Source organism: Ciona intestinalis, chromosome 8 (genome assembly GCF_000224145.3).
Source record: "Ciona intestinalis chromosome 8, KH, whole genome shotgun sequence".
NCBI classification, from domain to species: Eukaryota; Metazoa; Chordata; class Ascidiacea; order Phlebobranchia; family Cionidae; genus Ciona; species Ciona intestinalis.
Window position 1 is genome coordinate 3,186,575 of NC_020173.2, and position 27,988 is coordinate 3,214,562.

A 27,988-nucleotide genomic window follows, 5' to 3' on the forward strand; every position below is an offset into this window, starting at 1 on the left:
AAATTACTTTGGTTAACTTCATAATTTAGGTAATTATGGAAATAGAATGGGGTAATATGAGACATTGTATGAGTATGTTTTGTAACCATGGAGGATTCCATAAATGGCAGATACTTGGAAATAATCCTTTGTTAATATAACAATGATTGTCATTGCTGTTGCAAAAATCAAATTGATTAAAAAGAAGGGAATTAGCGTCAAAATTAGTCACTAAAAACATGCTACAGGTAAATCTACTTGAATTAAAAATAATAGTACTTGTAAAAACTAGTTGTAAAATATGGGTTGGTCTATTGGAACCTATTTTACCTTTGATTTCTGTGGGAAAAGAGCAATAGCAAGTGGGAGAGCCAATCCAAATGAAGCAGTGACTAGAAAGGCTTGCATGGGAAGATTAAATCGTGGATACCTTGGAAACCACTTGGTTCTGTGTGAATTAAATACGTTAAGGATATTTTGTATATGAATTTATATTTAAACTGTTCAGCATAAAATTGTCATTAGAAATACTAATATTTAGAGATGTAAAACGTTCTGTAAATAAGTTACATTTATTCTACTTTTATTATCTCTAACCTTTCCAGCATAGTCATTACCACAGGTGGTATAAGAAGTATAGGAGCTGGTAAGAATGCTCGCGTCATTGCTGTTTCAACCAAAGCTTTCTTAGCAGCGAGTTTTGATACACCAACCACTTGATTATTTGAATCTGTCACTTCAATCCCAGTATTGAGCTCACTGTGTCTCATCAGTACAACATTGCATACACTGGCAGTGGCTGGGGAGTTTTGATGGATTGTAATTATTGACACTAAGGTCGTTATTGGCAGCTCAAGATCATTAAATCAATGTAAAAATCAATACACATGGACTGTGTTTACTTTGTGAGTTTTTATATGATAACTTCACACTTCTGTGGGCGTATTTGTCACATAAGATTCAATATCATTGGTGTATGGTGTTATGAAAGTTGAAACAGTTGGGGAATCATATATATATATATTAATTGTTTTGTAAATCGTGTAAAAAAATGTTTACCTTCAAAAAAATGTATATATATATAAATATCCTATCTAACATTTTTATAAAACAAATGTTCGGATTTATATTATGATTTCTAGAAAAAATTTATATATTTTTTATCTAGAAGCACAGTAGCTTACAAGTAACCAAATACCAATCAGGGCAGAGATAGCCCAACTAACTACACTATCAGTATGTGAATATGTATATTCAGTTTTCTTAAAAGCATACCTGCATTGAATATAAATATACGAATTACAGAAATGAATCTATTCTGGTAATTTAATAATAATTAAACCAATATTTACCAACGGCAGGAAAAGGTACAAATCTTTGAATAAGTGATCTTGTAATTGGACTTAATTTGGTTGATCTTTTGATCAGAGCATTTAAACCAAGGGCTATTCCTACAGCGCTTGTGACTGCTCCAGTGTAGCCAGATATAAAATCTGTCATAGATGTGTTCTGAGAAATCAATGTATGGTAGGGTTATTGTTCATATGGGTAGGAAAGGAATGGTTAAACACCTTATGTTCACTGTCAAGTTATAGCATGGGTGTTTTTTCATACACCAGATAGGGCAGATATATATTGTGTATCCATACACCTTATGCTCACTGTTGAGTTATAACATGAATGGCGTCTTATACACCAGACAGATATGGCTTACTGTCAAGTTATAACCTGGGTGTTTTTATATACACATAATGTAATCATACACCATGATCAACAGAAGTAACTATTATTAACCTGTGTTGCGTTTCTATTGCTATAATTAACACAAGCATTATGGCTTTGATTCAACCACTGCCAGAACACTGTTGAAACAAGAGTTTGGTTTGGAAGCAGAAGGCCAACAACTATGGGGGTTCCAAATGGAACAAAACCAGACATTCTGAACGGCATCATTATCTTTTCATCAGTGTCTGGATGAATGATTGCCTGTGTGGAAGTGTAAGGAGTGTAAAATGCAATTTTATATATATGAGAAAAGTTCTGTATAGCAAAGGCAAGCAATGGGATCTGGGATTTAGAATAGAGTTGGTCCATTAACCCGACACTGCCTATTCTGTTTTATAAAGGTAAGATCCTACGTAAAGGGGTGACCATCAAAGAATTGTTAAAATTTATCTCCACTGTTAATTGTCAAAGCATTTATTGAAGAGTAACTTTCTTTTTCAAAATTATCTCTATGGTGTCCTGAAAAGTTTGTAAAAAAATATATATATAAAAAAAGTACTTGTTTAATCTTCTGTGCTTTCCACAACTCAGAATTGGTAACAGTTGGAGAAATTGTTCCATCTTGGTAACTTTTTAGCAATTTTATTGAATCTTGAAGTTGTTGGTCACTTGTGAGTAGTGTCCTTGGGTCAATTACATCAAGAAAGTGTTGAAAACGTCCAGTAAATGTGTCCTGAAATATTTATAACTTGTAAAAAAAATTATCACATATATAAATATGTAATTAATAAATGTAATTGAATTTTTGAGTAATAAAGTTAGAGTAAATTTGATAGTTTTTATATTTAACCCCACCTGGTTATATTTTGATGATCCTAATGTAAATGGTTTGTCTGCCGACATAGTCTAAAATACACCTTTAGGAAACAGTAAAAACGAATTGCTAAAGTGTCTGTTAATACAAATATATAGTGGGGTGGGGGAAGATGGGACAACTTTTGCACATAATAACCAAATATCCTGATGTGTTTTAAATAATTAACAACGATCTATGGGAGCCGTGAGAATAAAGTTTTATAAAAAATCGTTGAATGTTTGTTTACTAACAAAGTGGAGAAGAAAATAGATTGAGAAGGTGTCCCATCTTCCCCCACCCTACTATATAACATTTTTTGTGTAAACGTTAAAAAGTTAGCGCAGATTCGAACATACAAAAGAAAAACCTGTACAATCGCAATCGTCAATTAGTATGTTCTATTACAAACTCGAAGAAATCGTAACAATGTTTTTTATCATATATTAACTATAACCATAACAAAATAATACAACCTCACCCACAAAACCCAAACAGCAACTGAGCACGTTCCCTGCTGCGTTTGTTTACCTGCAACGCTTGACTGCAGAACTTTTTTCTCAACTTCTCTCGTATCTATTTCAAGAGAAAAAGAAAAAAGAATTTCCTGTTTATTGTGCACTTTGTACAAAGTTATGAAATACATCGTATCAAACATGAATAGGTTGTAACATACAAATGACATCTAGGCGTACAGTACGTTTAAATTCACCAGCAAGATTTGAACACAGGTAAAATATGTTTGTGTGTTAAAAATATAAGCTTACACGTTTTATTTATACTTACAATCTTTTTTAAATGTTTTCATATTTAAGGGTTAATATATGCTATATGAATATGGGTAGTAGCCTCAATGTTTACCTTTAAAACGTTTTAAATTCATATTTCACATGTGTTTGAATTTTTTTTTAAGTATTGTAATATTTGAAATGATTGGAACATATTTAAATTAACTCTTTTTCATTCAGTTACATTCCCCTTTAAAAATTAATTATTGAAATGTTTAAATACGATAAATAGTTTGACTAACTATGGTTGTTATTGCAGGGTGAGTATGGCTAGTACGAGTGGCTCTCGAACTCACGAACGATTAAGAAAGGAATTAAAATACTTTTTCATGAATCCGTGTCAGAAGTACAAATATAGAAAAAGAAAGCCATTCAAATTGACGATACAAATATTTAAGATAACTTTTGTCACAATACAGGTTAATTTTACATTATATTTGTTATCTTGTTGTTATTTTCTTAGTCACCAGACTTTTAAAATGCAAACTTGTCACAATATATGTTGCAATCATTTCAATGGTGCATGGTACCAGTTCCATTCCCCTCTCTCTCTCTCTCTCTCTCTCTTTCTCTTGTAAACTATCGTAAACTAAAGTACCTAGTCATAAATTTTTCATGCTGTGTATAAACCAGAAATACTGATGCTTTTGAAAACCTCAAAATAAAAATCTTTTTTTTATATAATTATCTGTTCAAAATGTGCCTACAGTAATGTACTACCCTAATTAAAATGTATAATATTGCCTAGCAACAGGAAAATTAATTATACATTCATTCAATCAACATGTCATTCCTTATTTTTCAGTTAATAATATTTGGCCAACATAACCAAGACAGAGTTGCTTTCATGGACGATAATCTTGAAGTGTTTCGACATAATCTGATGAACAATGTGAGTCGACTTTATGAGAAGAATGAAGTTTATTCAAAAGTCAACTATCTCAGACAACAGGTAATTGTTTAACCAATTGGTGGGGTCTTATAGTGCAGTGGGCTTACCTTTGATTACAGTGGCCACTTAACCGATTTTAGGTATATGCACCAAACCTGGTGCGGTAAGGTGGGCAGGTTTATATTTTGGGTAGGGTGGGCAGGCTGGTATTTTGGTGTTAATTAGTGTACATTACAACAATACAGTTAGATTTGCTTCATAGGAATCCGTCTAACTATTCCTGTCTACCCTTCTTTTTAAAAAGTTGGCTGCTAGGGTAAATTTAAGCCATTTCTTAGTTTTGAATTGTAATGCTAAGTGCAAATATATAGATAAGCAATACATTTTATTTTGTTTTTCAGCAGTTTCTGGCTGATGCATTTATGAACATTTTATTACGTCTTTAAATATTAAATTTTGTTTCAGTATGTCAAGTTAAAGAATTCTTCTGTTGGAATTTATGGATATTTACAAATGGGACCCACTATTAATTGTCCGATGGCCAAACCAACTTCCAATAGAAGTAACAACCCCCACAAAGTTTCATCTAAACACGACACTTCACCCCCACCAGTCTATATGTGTGTGGATCAATACACAGACTACCAAATAGAAAATGAAACTTTTCAGTTTAATCCAAAATCAAGAAATAAGTAAGTTTTTATAAATTTTAATCTTCATATATTGGCATAGCGTTAATATTTGTATAAGTTGTAATACAAACACACTGATGTAGCTATATATAGCTTTCTGTTGGTTTTTAAGCTACTTAATCTAAATGTGTTATGACTAGACTTAATCAATGTCCTCAAATGACATATCCAATCAATTAAACAATAACAGCTACAGATAATTGTATATAGTCAGCATACACAGTTACATAACCATCACTTATTTTGTGTATATCAGTATATATCACATTATCATTTCTTCCTCATACAGAACATGTATGTTTCTTCGTAAATGGAACAAGAATGAACTAACAGTGGATTTTAACCAATCTGTCCCATTATGCAATGGTTCATCGTATAGTATTGATTTCCACGGGTAAGTTACATTCATTGCATAGCTAAAACTTTGCTTTAATATAAATGTTTCTTCTAGGCTGATCAATCTGGATTTAAAATTTGGTGTTCGAACAATTTGGTTGAAGAATCCGGCGAGTTATTATCAAGCTGATTGTTATAATGTGTCAATATCGGTAAGCTCTCTTGACTTTTATGCAGTTTTAATATATAGATAGTGAAAGTGATTTAAAGCTGTGGTACTGTTATAATATTTGCCCAGAAATGGGAAGGCAGGTTGACATATCATAGATTGTAACATTTCATCGAAAATTCATGGCATTTGCTAAATTGCCGTTTAATTTCCAGGTATGATAACATCTCCCTTTATTCTACGCAGGTTAATTTCAACAACCAGCGTCACAATGGGATAATAATTGAAGCTATTTCCTCGCAATTCGGTCTCACCCCATGTCACAGTGCTACACCTGCTAAAATATTTGATAGTTTTTTATTGTTTCTTGATTGTTTCATCATAGTAACGTGTTGTGCTTCTATGATCTTATGCACAAGGTCCGTTTGGAGAGCTCAGCGACTTAGAAAGGTAAATCTGATGAGGTTATAAACAGAGTATGGTATACTTACTTAAGTCCATGTAGGGATGCAACGGGTTCAATTTCCTGGTCGAGTATTGACGTTTTAGTGGTGTTTGGACTCGGCCAGGTATCGCAATTAGTTTGTCTAAGTAGTTTACCTACTGTTTTGGATGTCTCGCTGAGGGACTTCACTCATATAAAATACAATATTTTCACTTTTATACAATAAAATATTCCCCTGTAGCGAGGCATTCATGCTATGCTGAAAAATTCTGTTTTGTTTGCATTATGTTTCTAAACTACATTACTAGAAAAACTGTATTTAGTGTTGATACCTTGGTATTTTTATAATGTTCTAATCATAACCGATAAACATAATTGATACATGGTCCAGAAAAGCTTCATTAAATTACAATATGGCAGCAATAGTTTAAAATTATTATTCAACATATTGTTTATTCAGCAACAGTGTATATATTCAACATATTTTTAGTCATTCGAGCGATATTACAAAAAGCATCACGAAAAAAGATTGAGCTGGTGGACTAAACTAGAGTTTGTTAACGGGTGGTACCTCCTAATTATAATCAGTGATATATTAACCATAACTGGTTCAATTATAAAGATGGCACTACAAATGCAGGTAACTTTTTTTTTTATTATTAGGTGATTTTGTTCTCATATTATTTACTGGGTAATTTGGTGGTTAAGAATTTAATTTGGTGCTAGTGAAGAATCCTAACCCACTAACCTAAAGTACACTTTTAGCATACATATCGCTATAACTTTAAATGTAACAGATTGTTTACTAGTGTCAGTCATTTATGTTGGTATGATCAAAAAGGTAACTGTAAAAAGTCATAGTGGTAAAAATGACCCTCCTATGCACAGTTTATGTTACAAATACCGCCCACAACTATATAACATAAAACCGAACCAATTTTCCAATGTCTGTTCCCATATATAGTTAGTAAACCAAATTTCACAGTATGTTCAAACCAAATTTCACAGTATGTTCATTCCACAGTGGTATGGGACCGTAAACTACGATTCATGCAGTTTGTTTCTTGGTGTTGGATGTTTATGTGTTTGGGTGGGTGTGTTACGTTACGTGGGATATTTCCATCAATATAATGTGAGTATAACGTTATACAAGCATGCATAACTCCATACAAAGCCATTGTTTTTATAAGATGGTCATACATTGCATGCAACTGTTTAAAAGCTTGCATACAATGCTGTTGTAACTTTGTTTAAATAAAATGTATTAAATACAAGCAGCAGACTTTAGTTATTACTAATTTTTCATTTTATGTTGCGAAATAAGCATGTTATTATACACAGTGCCTCAGTAATTGGGCACTTGCATTGCATTGTGTTACTGAGCAAAATTCTTTTAACAGATATTACTCTAACCCAGTGGTCACTTTAATCTAACCCAGTGGTCACTTTATTGTGTTGTTGGACAGTTTGACTTGTAGCACCATGGGTGGCGGGTTAATGGGCCAGCTCCGGCCTAAATCCCATGGTGTGCCATGCCTGAAAACCTCACTTGCAGAGAATATAATCTTATAATCTCACAATTATCACAAAGCAGTCTGAAATATTCCACATATAACCAATAAAGCAATTCTTTATAAATTTCAGATTCTAGTGTTGACACTAAAGAATGCAATGCCACATGTGTTGCGGTTTATGGTTTGTGCATCACTGTTATACCTTGGGTACATGTTCTGTGGGTGGGTTGTATTGGGACCCTACCATCATAAGTTTCGCAAGTAAGTCAGTTTCAGTCATGCTAACATCATCATTGTGGTGGTTGTCTAAATTGTCAGCCATAAATATACAAAAAGTATTTTTAATTTAAAAAAATATCCGATTTTCCTATTTTAAGATCATAGGCATAATGTTAGAGTGCCTGGAATGACATGCACTTCAATTTTCAGAACGGGAGTGACATCATATGTTGTAGCACCCACTTTTACACCTAAAAATAGGCTTTACCCTGTTGTTAGGTGTCTATAAAATCAGATAGAGCTAAAGTCTACAGTATTTTCCACATTTAATAATTGAGTTTTGCTGTAGTACTATTATGCTGTATTTGTAAAAACACCTATTATTACAGCCCTGTTGTGACGTCAGAAGCTTTATTCTCGCTAATAAATGGTGATGACATGTATATGACGTTTGAAGAGATGGCTAAGACAAGTAACTTGGCATGGGTGTTCTCACAGGTGATTTTTCTTCATGTGATGTGATTAATATATGACTGTAACAACATGGGTCTCTTCTTGTACACCAGACACATGTGGTGTGTTTGTTCGCCTTATGCTCACCGTCAAGTTATGACATAAGTGTCTTATAATGCACCAGACACACATAGTGACGTATTCGTACATCTCATGCACACTGTTAAGTTATACCACAGGTCTGTGCTTACACACCATACACACACGGTGAATAATGTGTATCTTTATATATCAAGTACATATACATGTTGCATAACTTTAACTGTAAACCCTCCCCTTCACAGGTCTACCTTTACACTTTCATCGCTTTGTTCATTTACGTGGTGCTTAGTTTATTTATTGCTGTGATTATGGAGACTTATGAAACTATTCAGGTAATACCATATGTATGTATAACAGTAACCCAATGTGTTTAGTGGTAATCTATTTTATCACTGTTGCGTATGTTGGTATAACTATAAGTGTCCTCGTGAAAGACATGTAAATGCTAACACATTGGTCTCATATGGGTTGTCCAATACAAAAAAAATTACTCATAAAGTTACATATGCAGTAACTCATATGTGGTTATAATGTGTATGGAACAGAACAACCGTAATAAAACAACTGTGGTTTCCTGCTATAGGAGGATAAATAAATTACATTCATTTACTTACAGGAATGGCAGAAAGAAGGGTTTCCACCACAATCTGAAATCCAGAAGTTTATATCTGAAGGTTTGGAGGAAGATATTGAGTTTAATTATAATTCCGATACTTACTGTTGTTGCTGCTTGTATAGGAATAATGACCCTGAGTAAGTACTTGGTTATAATGTAGTAATAATGTACTTAAATATAGTAATTATAACATAGGTATCCTTGTTAGGTACTTGATTTATGCACTTTGTAGATAAATTCTAATTCCTTAGTTAACTTTTTCCTTGTGCATTTATATCCTCATGTATGGGAACTTGATTGACTTATCTATGGTTGCCACTCCTATGCCCACAGTCAATTTGTTAAACCTAAGGCTGCATACACAATTTACTTATAATCTCCTGGTTGAATTATTAGAATTTAACATACCTTAACTACTCAAAAATTATACTCTTAAATATATAATTACTATTTAATATTTCAGCATTAGCACTGATGACGAGCAGAGTGAATGTGAAAACACAGATGATGACATCTTGATTATTACGTAACAATACTCTATAAATTGTCATAACCGTACTTCTCTTCATTCTTATATATAACTATGCTTGAATTCTAAACACCAAATTTCTTGCAGTTCAGCACTTTGTGCAATAGTATATGTTGCTTCTGTTTTAATTTAATTCACGCCACTTGCCTTTTATTGTTCATTACTTCTGTAAGCCTTTTAATCGCTCAATAAAATTCATTTTACTGTATGAACAGTAATTTTACTGAAGGTATGAGCTTGCATATATAGATGATTAGTTGGTGAAATGCATAGCTTAGTTGATGGCAAAGGCATTGGCTTTAAAGTGGAAAGAAACCACAGATATTTGAATCTATACAGGTGAACAGTTTGTTATTTATGTATATACAATGTCATAAGAACCTTAGAGAAGAAGTTGTGCCTTACAGCTGCTTAGCTCGCCAGCATAGCTTGGTAGTTAAGCGCTTGCATTATGACCGAAGGATGTTTAATGCTTCAAACAGATAAAGACATGTCCTCGGGAACGACACTTTAGTAGTAACCAATGTGCTTTGGAGCTTTAGTCTCAGGGTCGTGTCATCCCGTGTGTAAACTTAGCTTTAAATTTCCTGGTCTATGGGGTGGCACGCTGCATGCCCATTGTACCACTACATTATCGGCTATTAGGTGTCTAAAATACGATATTGATGTGCAAGTTTAATATTCAAAACAATAGTGAAAAACTCTCACAATCTCAAGCAGAGAATTTGACTGAATTTACAATTTCATTCAGTTTTATTTAAAGCTTATCCAGCAAAAGCTTGTAACGTATTCAGTTTTTGCAAAGTTTGAATACTGAGAACGTATTGTCTTGCGTCCATAATCAGAAGCTAAAATAATAAATAAAAATATCTCAAACAATTGCATGAAATGAATTTGTTTTTAACTAAATCATTTTTTGAAAACAGGGTAATACATCTGGTATGTAAGCAGTTCTTTTGACGTAAAAAAAGAGAAAATAATAATTGCTGCGACAGCGGCATGCCATGCAATTGCTCACAGTGTGGGGTATGTACATTGAATCGCACCATTACCCATATGTTGAATGCAGTACAGTGGTGCATACAATGCAATAAAGTTTTGCAATACATTCTGCACAGGATTTCAGCCAACAATTGCTGCACATAAAGAAAGCAAGACAGTCTTCTGATTTTAACCTTTATAAGGGGAGAGAACTTAAAAAAAAATATTTCAATCTGTTAGCAATTGTATCTATCGAAATGTACCTGTGACTAGGGAAGTATCCAGGAATTTGAAAAAAGGAGGTCAAAGTGTTTTTTGAAACATTAGTTCATGTGACGCTTAGAAACCAGTATGCGGCAATTAAAGCATTTTTTATTTTTTTTTTTAAAAGAGTGGTCCAGACCCCTTCACCAACCTGGATACACCCCTGCCTGTGACCCGCTTTATTGCGCCTTACCATGGGATCATTGGGATGCAAAAACTCGATTTACGATCAAGAATCCAACTATGCGGGTTTACTTAAGATTGTGAGCACATTGATTTAAACTTTTGTAGTGATGATCTTGACGAACGTTGGCTGCTGCTTTTAGAAGAAGAACGTTTACTACTACCCCTCTTATTGTTAGAAGCTTCATTATTTTCATTTACTCGGCCATTGGCGCTTGAAACCGAACCACTATGTGGTGCTAGAGAGGCAGGTGAGTCGTTGTTGATAATAGTTCGGACTTCAGAGTCTAACATTTGTGGCAGTGGAGGTTTGATGTCTTGGCTGAAAGTTGATAATGAGTTTGTACCGATAATTAGCTCTTCTCCGTGGTGGGGGTTCCCCAGGTGGGAATCGTTTCTCGATATTTGGCGGAATTCATAGTTTAGGGGAAGTCCCTCTTCCTCACCAGGGGATTGGGTCGGTTTGTCGTTGTAACCGTGTAACTCCTATGTGGGGTGGTAAAATTAGCAAAAACAGAAGATTTAGTTTGCAGGGCATCATGACGAAAACATTCTGCACAACTAGGATCATAAGCGGCAAGATTTTATAACGCAGGGATAGTTAAAAGCAAAAGTTATAAATAAAACTATATAGTATTAAAAACACAAACAAACAGAAGCAGCAAACCATTATAAATCTTGGTAAATATAACTTTAGCCTAACACTGATTTTCTGACAGTGTTAACTAATAACACTGATTTTCTGACAGTGTTAACTAATCAAACCAGAAACGGCGCAATATGCAGCCTACTCTGGAATTTTTTGCACTACATTATTCAATTAATTATCATCTAAACCAATCAGTTAGATCATTTTTATATGGTTATGTATTCAACCATTCCTGTCTCCCCTACATTTAAAAAGTTGGTGTCTATCAAAACACTCACCTCTAAATAAGGTATAACAGTCATTCCTCTGTGTGGATCATCTGTGTTTGTGTTTGCCGGTATTTTAACTGGTGGTTCAAATCTGTGGTGTCTTCGTTTTACCCATCTGTGTATATATATAGTTAATTAATGATTTATTTTTAAATATTTGTATTATTATGAATTATGATACAAGGCTCCATTCTGTATTCTATTCTATGAATTAAGGCCTAACACAGGTTGCTAGTGAGTATTGAATTTAGGGCAAAATCGGTAGATTAATAGGGTCCTACAACTATATAGAGAGAAATTATACTAAGTAACCGTACAATGACGTATACAAGCTGTTAATATGAGATAAAGACTGAATCCAATAAAAGGCAAACCAAGCTCTGTTTTTGGTTACAATACCGGCAATATCCATTATCCATTAAGTGTCTACGCCTGTTAGTGTCGAGCATTGAACCCAGTATCCTTTGGTTACAATGCAAGCACCTAACCACTAAGTCACATCACTGGACATCATATATTCATATAATATAAGTATTACTAGACTGGTACAAACTGCTTAAAATTACGTCATTGACTTTTTCAAAACATGTTTATAATAATAATAAACCTAAATTACAACTTACTCATGACTTTTTATTTGTTGAATGGAAAGCCTTTCATCTGCATTATATTTCAGCATTCCCGATAACAATGAATTCAATTGTGATTCACAATGGTCCGGTATTGTATACGTTCCTCGACTTATATTCTCAAATAATTTGTAAATATTTTCACCTTCGAACGGGTACTTGCCAGTGCAAAAATTGTATCTGAGGGAAATGTAAAAACATGGTTAGATCGGATTGTTACTGGTATTCATGCTTAAGATTTTATTGTTTTAGGGGTATGGTATGGCATTATGGGGAGACATGCTAGGTGATCTGGAATGTAAGCCACAGTTGGCCTATTGCTCTTTATACTCAGTTAATAAAATTAACAATCAGCACAAAGCATTTTTGGGTTTTATAATTGCATGCTGGTCTCCTTTAAATATAGGGTAGGTAGGGAAAGTAAAACATACAGTCTTCTGAAATGTCATTTAACCTCGTTGGTTGTAATATTTTCTGTTTAATATTGTGCAAAGAGTTTTAGGGTTGGCCTGTTTTGCCTGCCTACCCTGTCACCCAAGGTGCACAAATACTTAAACTTCTAACACCATTTACACACTAAATAAAGGAGCACCAAGAGAACTTACAAAGTAACACCAGATGACCAGATATCAACCTTGAACCCCGAGAAAGAATCATCTCCATTTGATATTTCTGGTGGTTGAAATGCAGGTGAACCTTGCGAGGTAAAACATGCGTCACATTGTGAGAACATGTCCAATTCCTGGGAGTAAAGCGGACGTTTTGAAAAAGGAGGCTATACTAGAGAAATGGATTTGTTTAAGAGAATGTTGTTTTGTTTTCTAGATGTATCAGTCAATCTAACATAAGCAGGGTCAAACCCCATCTTGGCTAAATGCCTGCAGGCAAAAATACAGGAGAAAAGGGTAAATATACAACTAAGGTAAATCACTCTAAAATATAAATTCACATAATATTAAAAAAAAATTTTTTTTGAAGAAATAACTTTTAAAATTCTTACTAAATACTATATGTTATAGACTAGGTCAAAATAAGAACACAATCCCTTAATTGCAAACAACACATGCAAATAATTCATCGATCCAAACTCTACAATAGCTTTCCATAAAACTGTCAATAAAAATCAATTTCAAAAACACTATATGTCACTATGTCAGGTATTGATTTATTTAGTAATGCAGTAGCTGCTGATATTTTACAGTGTGTGGGGGACAGAAGTCTATTTTTGAACAGTTTCCACCAGTATGGTCAATATTCATAAGTAATTTATCATCATCAATTATGCCAACATACACAAGTCTCGTGGGACTTTTTTTGAAGATGGCTAAAAAAAAGTAGAAATATTTTAATGTATACAGAGAAATAGTGGAAATAAACCAATAGCATAACATGCTACTTAAGTAAATCAACTTTATCTACATTTAAACTGAAACTGTGGTATAAATCACAGGCCCTCTGACATGCCTCGCTGTAGGGTCTCACACTCTCACGTCCTCACCCATATAGAATGGTAAAAGACATGTTTTAAAATGTATGGTTTTAAAAACCATTACTCAAATGCAGCTTAATACAAATTTCAATTAGGTTTCTAATGATAATAGCATGGATCTCATCAGTTCACAATTACTTGTCCCACCCCATGGGAAATCAAGGTGTGAAGAAATCAATTGGGTGATTTGCTTTGAATTAAAGTGAAATATTCAACATTGAAAGGGAATACAAAATACCATTCAATCTTTACACACAACTTTATTGAAACAAAAATTTTGACATAAAGGGGTAAAATAGTATAGGTTATGTATGGTGTGGCAAATTTTCATAGCAGCCAAATACAGGGAACCTTAGCTATAGGGCTCTGCTTGTTTGTATAGACACCTAACACTGGGGTAAAAATTGTTCTACACTTAAACTGTTCTAAAGCTTATGAAGTGACTTCTGCTTGAAAAGTTAGATTATACTAACCTACACGGGTTTGACCCTACGCGTGGCACCTCATGGGGCCACAGATTTACAGCACAGTTGACCCCCTATCTCAACACCCATGATGCAGCTGTATGCACATTACCAGATGTTAAAGCCCGTTACTTTTACTTCCCTGAAGGTAGGCCCATGCAAACAGTCTTTTTGCTACACCATAGTGCATTGCCACATAGAATTTAATGTATAGGCCTTAACTTACTTCTGCTACTCCAAGGTCAGTTATTTTTAATGTTCCATCATTAGTAAGAAGTAGATTGCTTGGTTTGATATCTTTGTGGACGACATGTTGACTATGAAGATACTCAAGTCCCGATATCAGTTGGACAAAATAACTGAAAAGTTAAAATGGTAAAATATTTTGCTAATATCTGTAAAAGCTTTTTTGACCAAACAACTAAAAAGATAAAATGGTCAAATATTTCACTTGTAAGTTTTCAAAACAAAACTCTAATGGGACCTTTCACAATTATGTTATTTTACAGCTTTTAGCGAAACATGTCTCATGAATTATATATATATAATTTACAAGCATAGCGGCAACAATAACTTTATCTTGAAAAAGTGAACCAAACAAATGTTAGCTGTTGAAATACACCATTTATTATTGGTACACAATACATGCCAAATTATACCATTTAGTAGGTCAACTTTAACAATACAATAATAAAAATTACTTTGTAACAAATTCAAAGAATTTTATTATTACAAGTTTATTGAATTGAGATAACAAATTGTCCAGCACATAAGGCTATTATGAAATTCCACTAAACCAACATTATGTCGCTAGCTATTCAGCTGTTTCATAAAGCACTGAAGCAACATGGGGTAGCAAGGGCAAAAGGGATCATTATAAAAATACATTAAGTTTCTGGTAGAATGGTCTAAATTATTTTGACTATTTGGAAATTTTTTTGTGCAATATTTTGAGGAAGTTTTGTTAATTATATATAGTACTGTACTAATACAGAATTTACATTTAAAAACTAATTTATAATAAACTAGTTTTAATAACAATAACCTCTTATAAATTTGTAAATCTTGCCCGGTTCTACTTCTCATGAAGTTGTAGTCGTAACAAACAGTGGGCTATAGTATGTAATAAGATTTGAATTGGTTTAACTTACCAGTGTGATTGCCAATCTGGGAATCTTTTCATTTGATCATTATCCAACATTTCCTGGAGGTTTGCCACACAGAATTCCATCACAACATACGTGGGTTGTGGTTAAGGAAGCAATATAGGGATAGTGACATCATAATACTTACTATCGCATCATAGCATGATGGTAGGTGTGTTAGGATACCTTGTATGGTAATGTTATTTTGTAGGATGGAGAGAGATGGGACACCTTTTTATTCTATTTTCTTGACCCATTTGGTAGTAAACAATGAATTATAAAACTGTATCCTTACCAGTCCCATAAAGCTATGTTAATTGTTTAAAACACAATCAGAATACTTGGATACTACGTGCTAAAGGTGTCCCATCTTCCCCACCCTACTAGAGTATATTTTACTAATTGCATTAACATGACATGTAAATTTATCAAAAAGTCAGGACAATAAATATGCTACTAATACAACTAAAGGCATAGGAATAATGTTGTAAAATAACTAGCAATATCACAAATTTAATTATAATTCACTATGTGTGCTTAATATATCCTTACAGTTTATGATATGTACTTAAGAATTTACTGGTATAGGTGAATGTTTAACATTGTAACAAATCCTATATTAGGAATATCACTTAGTAATTAATGGGAAACGCAGGCAGTAACTCCATTGTTATGTTGGTGTTGACAGCAACAAGATATCCAATGACAGATAATTAAAGGAATAACATTCATTAACAATATAGCTAAGTTGGTCCATTGAAGTAATGCTACTGTATGAACACTGTAAGCCATTAGCACACAGACATACAACGTATGCTCCAGATCCGTGGTTTACCAAACTTATTTATAAGGTTTACTCAGCTGTTAAAATTGCGAATGCTAATAACAGAATCCAGTTGAACATGCAATAAAAGTGTTGGTAATTTAAAAAACAACTCTTACAATGTGTATATATACTAATTATATGATTAAAGAGGTTAAACCATTGTTTATCCAAAAAAGGTGTAATATTTAATGGTATAAAGGATATAATTTCTGTTTCTCTTTATTGTACATCACTTCCACCAAGTTAATTACGTTTTTATGTTTCAATTTCCGAAGCAACTGTATCTCCCTGTAAATTGAATAACATTGTAAATGTCTATCAAGATAAAATAACGACCATTTATCAGACATTTGATTGACAGGAGCGACATTAGGTCTGTCAGGCTGTTCAGTGTAATACTTAGAAACAAAGTCCAAGAATTTCAAATGTTTGCATTCAACGGCAAACTTCCTAATTTCTGTGAACTACAATACAGACTTTGAACAGCTCACATGGCATACCCTTCTAATGCTTGTTTTTTTATCAATTTAATCATTTCAATATTTAATGTTAAATTAGATACTTTACAAACTTTAACAAAAACTTAGCTGTATTAGCATGTAAGTTAGTACACTTATTTAAACTAACAGCTAAATTATGTCTGTGACAAATTACTGAGATTAATTTTATACACGTCACTCATGGGACAAGACAGTTAAAGTCAATATAGCTGAATATACAGCCACTGTTGTGGTGGAATCAATTTTTATGAGATTTTGTGTCCAGCCCAAGTTATAAGCAAGCTACTGCCAATTGCGCGATAATAAAATCGATAAAAGAAGCCAAGACTTGGTCAATATTTGCGGAGTATTCTTCTCTTTCTCTAATGATAGAAACATCCTTCCTATGTCACAACTGATAATATCCAGTATTAGTTTCTTCATTTCTTATTTTGGTACTTTGATTCTCCATTTATCAATACAAAAAGTATAAATTTTTAGGATGTAATTTGCATTGTTTGACTTCTAATTTATGATGTTTACCAGTTAAGAGTTCTAGTACAATTATTGTAATTCCTTTACTACAACTTTGTCCCCACTATTTCTTCACAATAAAGCACAAATTTATGTCAAGGGTGAAAGTATTTTAACCTCATCATTATGTTTAACTTACTTTTTCACATTAGATTCGCCGTTTGGAATTCGTTTAAGTTTCCGTTTTTTCATAATTTTAATGGCTCTTCTGCACAAACTTTCAGTGTCAAGAACTTCTTTAACTTTCCCATACGAGCCTTCTCCTAAGATATCTCCAAATAAATATTTCCCGTATATCTTTGCTTGCTTGGTGGTGTTAAAGATAATGTCAGCAGAATCGACCCTGTGTACACAACAAACATAGTCAACCTCCCCCGTTATACGACAAGTTACACAACCACAATGACCACACCACCCGTGTTAGGAGTTGGTGGGAAAATTGAGAAATTACCACCAACTTGTGCAATGTTGATTGAAATTTACATTAGAAACTAAAGATAAGTATTATAAAATGTAACTTGACAATCGTAATGTAACAATTTGGTGTGTTTAAATATCGTACACCATGAATAAAGTTAAAATATGAACCCACAAAAAAATACAATACAGATGCTTTGTTGTTTTCAGAGTGTTTTATTAAACCAGTCTTTTACAAAAAAATGATATGACAGCCAAACTTATAAAAAAAACATTTTAAATTTGGCTTAGGTGAATCAAATACCTTGTAAACAATCCAGGTTCTATATTATTCCAAGCAAATTCGGCCACGTCCGGCCTGTATTCATCTTCTGATCCCCCGACAGCAAATGCCGCACGACTCGTACTTGGTCCCAATTCACATTCACTCACAGACATTTTAAAAGATATCTATGAGTGCTCTAATACAAGTATAAGTTGCCAAACATCTATTTCCTGGCTCCTTTAAAAGAGAAAAGAGCATGTTACCAAAAATCTCATTGCCCAAGTGGAAGTTACTGATTATTTCAATAAAAACACTATTATTTGCAAAGTTATAAGTTAGCTAAAACTTTATGGTAGTATTTCTATTTTCCGCCTTGTTTGAAACATTGAACATTTTATGTGAACCGACCTTTTGCGTATTGAAATCGTATTGCAGCAAATTATTGAATAGGTTTTAACACCATTCCACTAGCATAATTGCTTGATATTTTGGAAACGGTAAAAAATATTGCAATTATTTTAATTTTTTTTTTTGATGCATTGCAATTAGACTCTAATTAAGAAATCATAATATACAAGGTAATACCTATGCTAAAACAGTAAAATAAATCTACATTAATTTATAATATTTATCTACATATCTACATTAATTTATAATTTTAAGTTATAACATAATTATAGACATAATTTTAAATAAAACGCACCTTATAATAATTATAAACAGTTACCAATATAAACGCATAAAGCGGTTTATTTTATTTATGCACAAATTCTAAACAATCAGACCACATTAGGCCTTAGGCATTCTAAATGACATTGACACGCTTCTAACTCCATTGATTATGATCAATTAATGATAAATATTAACTACTTTAAATGGTTGTCACATTAAAACTTATTAATTAATGTTATTTTGAACCATAAAAACAAAGCAATGAAAAATAATATACATAGCTTTTGTCACTTTATATAGTTTAAATACAGTAGATATAAAAAATACTTTATAAAATATGTGTTATTTTATACATACTAAATATGTGAGCTGCATATATAAAAACTATAATTATATATACATTAAATACATACAATTTAATGCATTGCAAAATGTTAAATTTAAATAAACCAATAAGATTAAACAAAGTAAAACAATATCTATAGACAAGAAACACATACAAATTAAACAGTATATAGGTTAAAGTTAACACAACGTCTCAGTTATATTACAATGCAAAGGCTATATGATAACCACCGCATATTAACCTACGTCATATTACGTCATACTACGTAATGAAATGTTATCATGATGCAGCACAAATTTACAACAACTTTGATATTTTATACTGTACCAATCTAGAAACAAAATTTCCAGCAAACACTTACGATACCGTCGTACAATACGGAACAGGAACTGTAAAAACGTCTTTTACCGGATCGAAAACCACAAAATTGCGAACAACATCGCAAAAATGACGATGAACCGAAAACACTCTTTTCCCCTTTTTCACTTTTTCTCACCGGCGATTTTCTCAGAGCGATGGTCCCACTATTTCTACTGTGACGTTTGTATTATTTTGGTCTCAAGAATTGTTTTATGAAATTAATTAAAATGTAATATAATCTATAACAATAGGTAATTGGCTTTTTACTTAGTTATTTTAATTCACCTGTTAATGGCTCTGGTTTTACCGTTGTACCATAGTTTAATAAATTAGTTGTATTATTAAACTATGGTTGTACTGTTCGGCATAACTGTTCCAGTAAATACTTTGGGGACTCATGACGTCAGTGCACATGCTGTCTACGTTTGTTTACGTGCTACACCTTGGATGTGTATGTGACTAGATAGTTTAATTAATTGACTCTAGTTTCATGAGGTTATCTGCTTTCGTCAGAATGCGTCTTATCACACATAATATGCTGACTTCACACGTCAAAGGGGTGAAGAATGGTTACCCATTAGTTATAAAGGTAAAATATAAATGCACAATTACGGTATTGTTGCTGTAGTAAATATTCTTGTACATTATCTACAAGACTACAACAACCAAAACTATACTCCTAACTAACCTATTGCCTAATCTTTAAATTTTCTTCTAGTACTAAGCTGTCTTTATAATAATACAGAGCTTTTCGAAGTATCTACACGTGATGTCACTTCGCTTATGTTTAACCACTTATGCTGGTATATCTGATTATGAAATTCAGTCGATTTATCCTTACATTTTTAAAATGAGTTTACCTATCTTTATATTTTGGAGGGGAATTCAGTATATACTATTTAGTATTTATCTTAACATTTTAAACCATAGAAAACATAAATGATGTATTTTATAGGCGGAAGATATTAAGGAACAGGAAACTGATTTTAATCCAGATTTTATTTCAAGAATGATTACAAGAATTGAATGGCCAGCATTAACTAAGGCAATGGAAATGGTGAGTATTATTGTTCTAGTTTTCTTACTATAATATTTGCAGAATATTAAAGGGTGTCTGCTGGCCTTTTCTGGTAATGATATATGTATACTTCAATACTTGTACGAGGCACATGTGTATGATCAGAACACCCATGTTATAATGACCATCGTTGCACTGTCATGTGGGGACTTACTTGTCTGCAGAATATGGCATTTCCTGATGAGACATTGCGTGCTAACTGGCAAGACAGTTTCGGCCAGCGTGCATGCTATTATTAAAAATCAGTACATTTTCCAGCCGGAATACAGGGAGTGAGACAAATGACTAAATTTATGTAGAACCTTCCATATCCTATGAAATATTTTTATCTACCAGATTGGACACACAGACCAACTGCCTGAAGAAGTCCCTAAAGATTATGAAACCAATAATGACTTTTTAAAACAAGCCCACCACGCACTTATGGAGATAGAAGTTATAACTGGTAGTTTAACTTGCCCAGAATCTGGCCGAGAGTTTCCTATTGCAAACGGGATTCCTAATATGTTGTTAAATGAAGATGAGGTGTGAGACAATAAAGAGCATTATGATGTAACAATGCAACAACACAAACACATTGTACGGTTGAATTATATCATCAACGAAATTTTTTTGAAAATAAAACATTCGCAACAACATTAAAAAATCTTTTTAATAAGTTTCAACATTACTTTCATAAAGTTGAAATGTAAAAACCACCAATGTGAAGTACATAAAATTAAACCCTAAAAAAGCACATCTGTTTAAATATTATATGATATCTGACTTTTGTGTTACTCTTCTGGTACCAGAGAAAATTTTGCTAAAATTGCACAAAAAGCATTACAGTTATGGATAAAAATGCATTACAGTTATGGATAATTAAAACAGAAATGCTAGATAGTCGTTTTTAAGTTTGTCGCTTGGGTATTTTTGATTTTGAGCACCATATCCTTACTGCAAGTCCTACTGAAGCTACACACCACCATAATCTAGCAGGGCTTAAAAGTAGTGCTGTTTGGCCATATGCATTATATAAGTCTCTACACCATAGTACTTGTAACATTGTATGGAGCAGGAATAATATATTGGCAAGAGTGGTGCGATTACATGAATATAGTGTCTCTATGAAAGTACAATTTCTATTCAATTTGAGGTCAGCACAGTGGCACAAGTAAGCAACAACAGGGGTGAAGAAAAGAACAATCTGTGGAATTAAATATTTAATAATTGTTACAAGTTGTGTTATACTATTTCATTTGATGTTATGTATATTGGCTGTAACCTTTTAGGTCATAACGCCTGCGATGTAATACCGTAAAACTCTTAATGTTATTAAAATGTATGAGTTGAATGAGTAAAAAAAACTTGTTGAAGCACTACAAGGCGTTAGGCAGTGTGTGGGTGCCATTATGTGTATGTATACTTAAGACACTTAATGGTAAGTACTTTAACCAAGTTGCACTAGAATGCCATTTAAAAAAGCGGTCACAAACTTTATACAAATTTCATTATAAGTGCAGTAATGAATATAAAAAGCTATATTGTGAAATGGGACATTAAACATATCTGTTATATACCAAGTTGGTTAGAATAAGTAATGATTATTAGCTTAAGAAATAGGCAAAGTAGTCTTTCATACTTACTGTAATAAACCCATAAAGATACAGCATGTGTTCAGAATATATATGACCATCTATCAACAAACCATACACGAATGCAACTCCTACTTTATCAGTTAAAAGATTCCCAATGAACATTGGACCTAAGAATTTTAACACAAAGTTAATACTAAAAATTTGCATAATCTAAAGGTAGGATGAAGTTTGGTGGAATGTTTTCTGATGCTGGTTTAAGTAATTTTATAAAACAGCAAATGAAAATTAAAGCCACTTCAGTCATTTAGTTTAATACAAATCATTGCGGTAATTTTTGTGACTCTGTACAACTAATTTTGTTAGGAGTTTTTTTTTATGTTTTTTTTCGGATCCCTTATGTTAGTTCTAGATATGCTATTGTGCGAAGAAATAGTCTAAGCTTCAAAGCACAAATAGATTGCACCTATATAAACAATGTAAATACATCTTTTTGGACCTGTATCGCAAGTACAATAAACCACTTACCTATTAATAAGTTGAGGATAAATAGAAACAAAACAGCGAATGTAAAATTATCGGAGAGCAAAACACGCAGCTTGAATGGCCATGAACTGCCACTAGGAAGAGGTAGAGGTGCACCATATTGTTTTATAACAATCAATACAGAAAGAACAAAGACAGCAGCAAGAACGAATGCAACTTGGCACTAAAAAAAAGATGTTAGAAATAATATGGCCATAGTGTGTGATATGCCAATCCACAAACTGTGTCAGCTTGCCCTAATATCAACATGTATTTACACCATGTTATGGCCGTTCAGTTTTTTGCATAAGTATACAAACACCGACAATGGTGGAAGGATTAAGCCTTGAACCCAGTAACCTCTTGGCTAGATGTAGGTGTGCTAATTACGGCACGGAATAATCAATCACACATACTCACCAACGAGGAAAAGTTTGTTAAAAGAACAAGAATTGAAGCTACATCATGTATGTTGGACCATGAGGTATCCATAGTGAATTGGGATGAAACATCTTTAGTATTTCCTAGCTTGTCTTGTACATGAATCCTTAATATGTGGTTGCCTGATTCGTATTGGTCAGGATACCATCTGGAAGTATAAGAGGTATCTCAATTTGTATTGGTAATAATATAATATAATATTTTAAAAATACAAACAAAATGTTACATAATATACACAAAAAATTGCATATAATATGGCCATTTTTAAGCAGTAGGTTTTCTTATATTTTTATATATACAATGGTAACAAATTCTACAAAGGCCATATTTATAAAAAAGGTTTAACATATATTTTTACACATTATTGATATAACAGTTGTATTTAGCAATATTTCCCTAAATTATGTCCTTTATTATCATGAACAAAAATAAATGTAACTTATTCTGGCATGGCTGGAAAACAACAGGTATTTTAACAGTAACAAAGGTGTTCAGATTCACACACCTCGCGCCAATTTCCAAGTTACCATGTATATAAGAGTAAGTATTAAACCCAAATTAAATTTTTATTAGACATTGGCTTTTAGAGTATGGTACCAGCGGATCTTGTAACTTATTGATATCATTAATTAGTTAATTATTAGGTAGCTACCTGCATGCCCACAGTGGGCCTTTAATATTCTGGGGTTTTTCATCCAATAGTTTCCCATCAATTGATAAGCTGACATGAGTGATATCAGAGTGATCAAATATAAGGAACCTGTTGCATAGAAGTTTTATTAAATAAGAATATATTAATTTTATATAAACAGATTTTTAATTTCAGAAATATTAACCCAAAAGTATGTAAATAATCCTTCTCATCTGGTATGAAAAAATGTAGTGTATTTCCAACGTTTTGTAAAGTATGTGCCAATTTTAAAAACAGGATTTGCCCCAATCATCTATTACTATAACTATAGTCCCCGACGATGTCACACTGGTTGCATGAACCTAAACGACATTTTATTCGGATAAAGAAGTCTATATTGGGGTAATATGACAAATCTGGCATGAATTCTAGTTTCTTTAAGTCCCCACACAAATAGAGTATAATAGAAACCATATAGTCTATACTCTATATATACTAGTTGGCCAATTGGAAAAAACAGTTTGTTAAAACTTTCTTTTTAATGATTCAACTGTCAAATTCGTTTTTACTATTAATAGTTTAATACCACCTTATATGACTTGATTTAGCAATTCTTCCAATTGGTTCATGTTTAGGTATCATAAATGTAGATTGTTTAGGGTTAGTAATGACAACAATAGGCCATTGTCCGTGTGTTGCATCAGTAAATGAAGTGATATCGTGGTCGACTGAAACAATACGGAAACGCCGGTTGTTCATCCAGTCTGCTACCTCTAGTTCAAGAAACCCTGGAACAGGAAAGTAACAATCAGATATAGAAGTATTATATAAGGGTAAGGTCCTATGGCAAGGAATAGGACTTAGGATTTATAGCACAGTTGATTCATTACCAGAGGTGCTACTATATGGACCACTACAGAGGTAGGCGACAAGGGCTTAACGTTAAGGAATAAACTTTACAAAATAAATTAAAGCAACTTAGTCATTATTGATAATCTTGTAGCCCTTTTAAAACATGGTTTTCAGAGATGTTAGGAATTCAACCCAAGGACTAGTCTAATGCAAAGTTAAATTAAAACTGATCCAATTAAGTTTTATGGCGCATGAGTTTTTTATAGGACTATTTAAGTACAGGCACAGAAGGTAAATTGCTCTGCCATAAATCTTACTTCAATGTATTAACATTTTAGTACATTGAAACTAAACCTTAAATCTCTTGAAAAAACACAGTACTAATACTGTGTAAACTTGTAACATTTCATGTCTTCTTATCACAGTAGTACATGACAAGCAACAACATATGAAGGTGTAAGCCCTGTGTGTCAACAGATCTACAATAACTCAATTCATTCAATTTATCGCACACAAAAAGCTAAATACCAAGATACCTTGTGCAAACAAAAATCAGAACATGGTTATAAGAGCTTGGCGTCGTGGCGCAATGGTTATCGTGCCTGCCTCTAACATGGAGGTTTCTGGTTTAGGACTTGTCACTGCTACTATCGTGGCATATGTGTCCTTCGGAAAGGCACTTAACGCCAATTTCTTCAACCCAGGTCAGTAATAGTTGTCCGAATTGTCAGCCATATACATTAAAAAATGAAATCCCCACAAAAATAATAACCCACATTTCAATATTTTAAGAGCTTTATAACAAGATAAATTTAACACATACAAAAAGCAAAACATACCTTGAGAATGCATTGCATATTGATGTGGTGCCAATCCCCTAAAATCATGGAAATGTCCCGATAAATAAAGATCCCCTGTCTGCCCAACTATGTTTTCCAAGGACGGTGGTGAAGCTGAATTGATAGAGCTAATAGGGTAGTGACTGTACCATACAGTTAAGTTGCTCGATTTTCTGCTCTCTCCTTCTAACTGTAGTTGTTGAAGTCTAGCTCTATCTAGGTGTCCTGTTTGGAAAACATAATTATAACAATAATACATAAAAATATAGAAATACAGGTTTAATTTTTTCTTTAATTATGTTAGCAAAGATTAAGAAATGGAAAAAACAAACACTTTCAAAATTTTTCATGGGTAAACACTAAACAGTATCGAAATTCACATATCAGTGAATAGTATTAAGTTGTAGCACTACAGTTTAATTTTTAGCAGGAAATCGAAAAAAAACAATTAAAAACAAAAATCCACTTACACATATTACAAAATTATTCTAGCCTAGGCATAATAATTCTAGGTATTCTAACTGAATTGAATAACACTTTTTAAACAGGTTCTAAACCCCAAGAACCACGCATTAATATTTCAACATTAACATTTTAACAGTGAAATCTGTCATGTTTTTCATAAAATATTATTTTACTGTATACAAATATAAGTAATTTTACCCTATAAAAGTTTAAGTACTTTACAGTATAGAAAAAAAAAACAAAAGTGTTGGTACCAATAAAATTAAATGGTCGTTTTGGTCCAGGGGTCATTGTGGCATCCACCGGTATAAAGGAATAATTTCCAAAAGGCAATATCAGGTCATATGGTTTTGTTGTCAGTTTTCCTTTGTCCCCAGAATACTTTTTGTAGTAATTATTTAAAGAATCTTTTGACTGGACATCAAATGTATCTAAAGTAAAGTTGGGACGTTAAGTTGGGTTAACTAAACTTGTAATTCGACTTAAACAGGTAAAGCATAAATTAAATAAAAGTAAAAAAAAGTAGAGGCATGGTTAAGCTTAAACATTTGACAGATGGCCACTATAAGATAATGTATTGATTACATGATGCTATTTCTGCCACATTTCTTATAAGGTCTACAAGACATAAATAATTAATTGAAAGATAAAAGGTAAGAGGTTTAAAAGAACTGAGTGCTAAAATGACCAACTTATCAATTATTCAATATCACCTTTGGTTCTTACATTAGATTTTAACATTGGCTAATGAAAACCCAAGGGTTTTTTAAACTATAGAACGGGTATAACTTAACATAGCACAGCTGTTTTAGATTAATCTTAATTGGTTGTAATCTGGGTTGTACATTGTGGTAATCAATATTAAAATGAATGCTGGCCCAATTATTTTATGCTTATTAAAATTTAAAAAACTGCCTGGTAGTTATGTTTATACAAAATACTGTCTTATAGTTTCTAGGAATGATTGCAAAGAATACTAAATGCAACTTTAAATAACTCATTGTCTTTCTAACGATGTCTTTCTGGGAGTTATAAAAACATGTCATGCATTGTTAAATAAAAATTACACAAGCAAATTCACAACCTATCTTACCGTAAATTAAAGTTGTTTTATAATTGCTTAAAATGATTGCAAATATAACTAACATGCAGCAGTCTCAAATAAACTAAGAGTCATAGTAATAAAAACATACCATGGTAATTAGAACATAGTTAAGTAAACAATCTTACCACAAATTAACTAATTATATATAAATGTTTTAAAATGAAAATGCAATTTTAACGAACTTATGCTTTTTTCTAAGAGTCATAAAAACATACCATGTTTATTAGAACATAATTAACAATTAAGTAATGTACAAATTTACCGTGATTTCCTCTAACATCAAGCCACAAAAAGCGGTTTGTAACATCTGTGTCTCTTAGGATTTTATTATAAGTTTCCCATTCAACTTTGTACTGGGTGGATCCGACTCTATTTCTCATTTTTGCATCGGTGAGGTCACCAGTTACAAGTACAAGCTTAGGTTGGATGACATCAAGGGTTTGGGAGCAAAAGGAAGTAAAATCAGGTACACGCTTGGGGTCAATAAACTTGCTAATATGGATGTCTGAAACCTACAAAGATAAGTATATTTTATGGAGCACTAATTGTAAATAAAACGTAGATTTTTTAATAGAGGCATATTTTATATGAATATTTATATATATATATATATATATTTTACACAATATTTATTATTTAATATATATTATATGTATATTTTTTAACACATTATTTTATAGCAACAAAACACAATGTAAATTATGGGTGCATGGATCTTTGAAGTGACATGATACATACTTTTAAAACATGGGTTACAATAATAGTATTTTGCTGTGTTAAGTCAGTAAAAATTTTAACCTATGGTGGTTCTTGATATATCATTTTAGGGGCTCAATAATATAGAATACAACTTTAATAACAAAACATTGAAAGCATGAAAGGCTATTTATACCTGAACAAACCAGAATATGTTGTCATCTGTGTTTGATGGATACGGTGGTTTTGCTTCTTTCCATTCATTTACTGGTACCGAATATGGCTTGTAAGTTACATAGGCAAGAAATAGAAAGTAGACAAATGAAACTACAGCCAAATGTCTCAAAATTCGGATAAATAACATTATACATATACAATCACTCTACCCACATTGGTAGATACTATAACTGAAACTGTAAATGCAGTTTATTAAAACAATGTTTAAATTTTTAAGCATTTTTATATAAAAATAACAAGAATTAGTTGATTCTACCTCTA

General features: G+C 32.6%; 5 protein-coding genes across 5 annotated transcripts in view; 2 read left to right on the forward strand and 3 right to left on the reverse strand.

Annotated features, from left to right (window-relative positions):
- The window catches only part of LOC100182262 (sideroflexin-5-like), a 4,146-nt gene extending 1,456 nt beyond the window's left edge, over nt 1–2,690 (reverse strand). The window contains exons 1-6 of the mRNA XM_002129781.5: nt 2,560–2,690; nt 2,264–2,437; nt 1,774–1,965; nt 1,332–1,488; nt 577–778; nt 310–427 (exon numbers count right to left, since the gene is read on the reverse strand). Coding sequence (XP_002129817.3) covers nt 310–427; nt 577–778; nt 1,332–1,488; nt 1,774–1,965; nt 2,264–2,437; nt 2,560–2,607 — 891 coding nt within the window. The 5' untranslated portion in view covers nt 2,608–2,690. The remainder of the gene's footprint in view (nt 1–309; nt 428–576; nt 779–1,331; nt 1,489–1,773; nt 1,966–2,263; nt 2,438–2,559) is intronic.
- Nucleotides 2,691–3,134: 444 nt separating this feature from the next.
- Nucleotides 3,135–9,535, forward strand: LOC100184626 (mucolipin-3). The gene is made up of 14 exons (XM_002129751.5): nt 3,135–3,288; nt 3,605–3,764; nt 4,151–4,297; nt 4,703–4,929; nt 5,219–5,323; nt 5,381–5,477; nt 5,681–5,884; nt 6,370–6,519; nt 6,904–7,011; nt 7,524–7,654; nt 8,002–8,110; nt 8,410–8,499; nt 8,784–8,920; nt 9,247–9,535. The coding sequence occupies exons 1-14, from the start codon at nt 3,236–3,238 to the stop codon at nt 9,311–9,313; spliced, it is 1,785 nt and encodes a 594-aa protein (XP_002129787.1). The 5' UTR covers nt 3,135–3,235; the 3' UTR covers nt 9,314–9,535.
- A 437-nt stretch (nt 9,536–9,972) lies between these two features.
- LOC100187020 (serine/threonine-protein kinase stk11) lies at nt 9,973–19,386 on the reverse strand. Its single transcript, XM_002129594.5, has 10 exons — nt 19,286–19,386; nt 17,946–18,143; nt 17,364–17,567; nt 16,416–16,499; nt 15,392–15,481; nt 14,467–14,599; nt 12,893–13,029; nt 12,282–12,467; nt 11,668–11,773; nt 9,973–11,226 (listed from the first exon to the last, which is right to left on the reverse strand). Exons 2-10 carry the CDS (start codon nt 18,077–18,079, stop codon nt 10,813–10,815), a joined length of 1,488 nt encoding a protein of 495 aa, XP_002129630.1. The 5' UTR covers nt 18,080–18,143; nt 19,286–19,386; the 3' UTR covers nt 9,973–10,812.
- A 271-nt stretch (nt 19,387–19,657) lies between these two features.
- LOC100176801 (multifunctional methyltransferase subunit TRM112-like protein) lies at nt 19,658–21,073 on the forward strand. The gene is made up of 3 exons (XM_002129505.5): nt 19,658–19,873; nt 20,240–20,341; nt 20,699–21,073. The coding sequence occupies exons 1-3, from the start codon at nt 19,775–19,777 to the stop codon at nt 20,891–20,893; spliced, it is 396 nt and encodes a 131-aa protein (XP_002129541.1). The 5' UTR covers nt 19,658–19,774; the 3' UTR covers nt 20,894–21,073.
- LOC100179124 (transmembrane protein 62) lies at nt 20,997–27,905 on the reverse strand. Its single transcript, XM_002129377.2, has 10 exons — nt 27,687–27,905; nt 27,057–27,306; nt 25,944–26,120; nt 25,225–25,449; nt 24,123–24,321; nt 23,555–23,662; nt 22,882–23,050; nt 22,465–22,645; nt 21,988–22,106; nt 20,997–21,548 (listed from the first exon to the last, which is right to left on the reverse strand). Exons 1-10 carry the CDS (start codon nt 27,852–27,854, stop codon nt 21,252–21,254), a joined length of 1,893 nt encoding a protein of 630 aa, XP_002129413.1. The 5' UTR covers nt 27,855–27,905; the 3' UTR covers nt 20,997–21,251.
- Between the last annotated feature and the right edge of the window lie 83 nt (nt 27,906–27,988).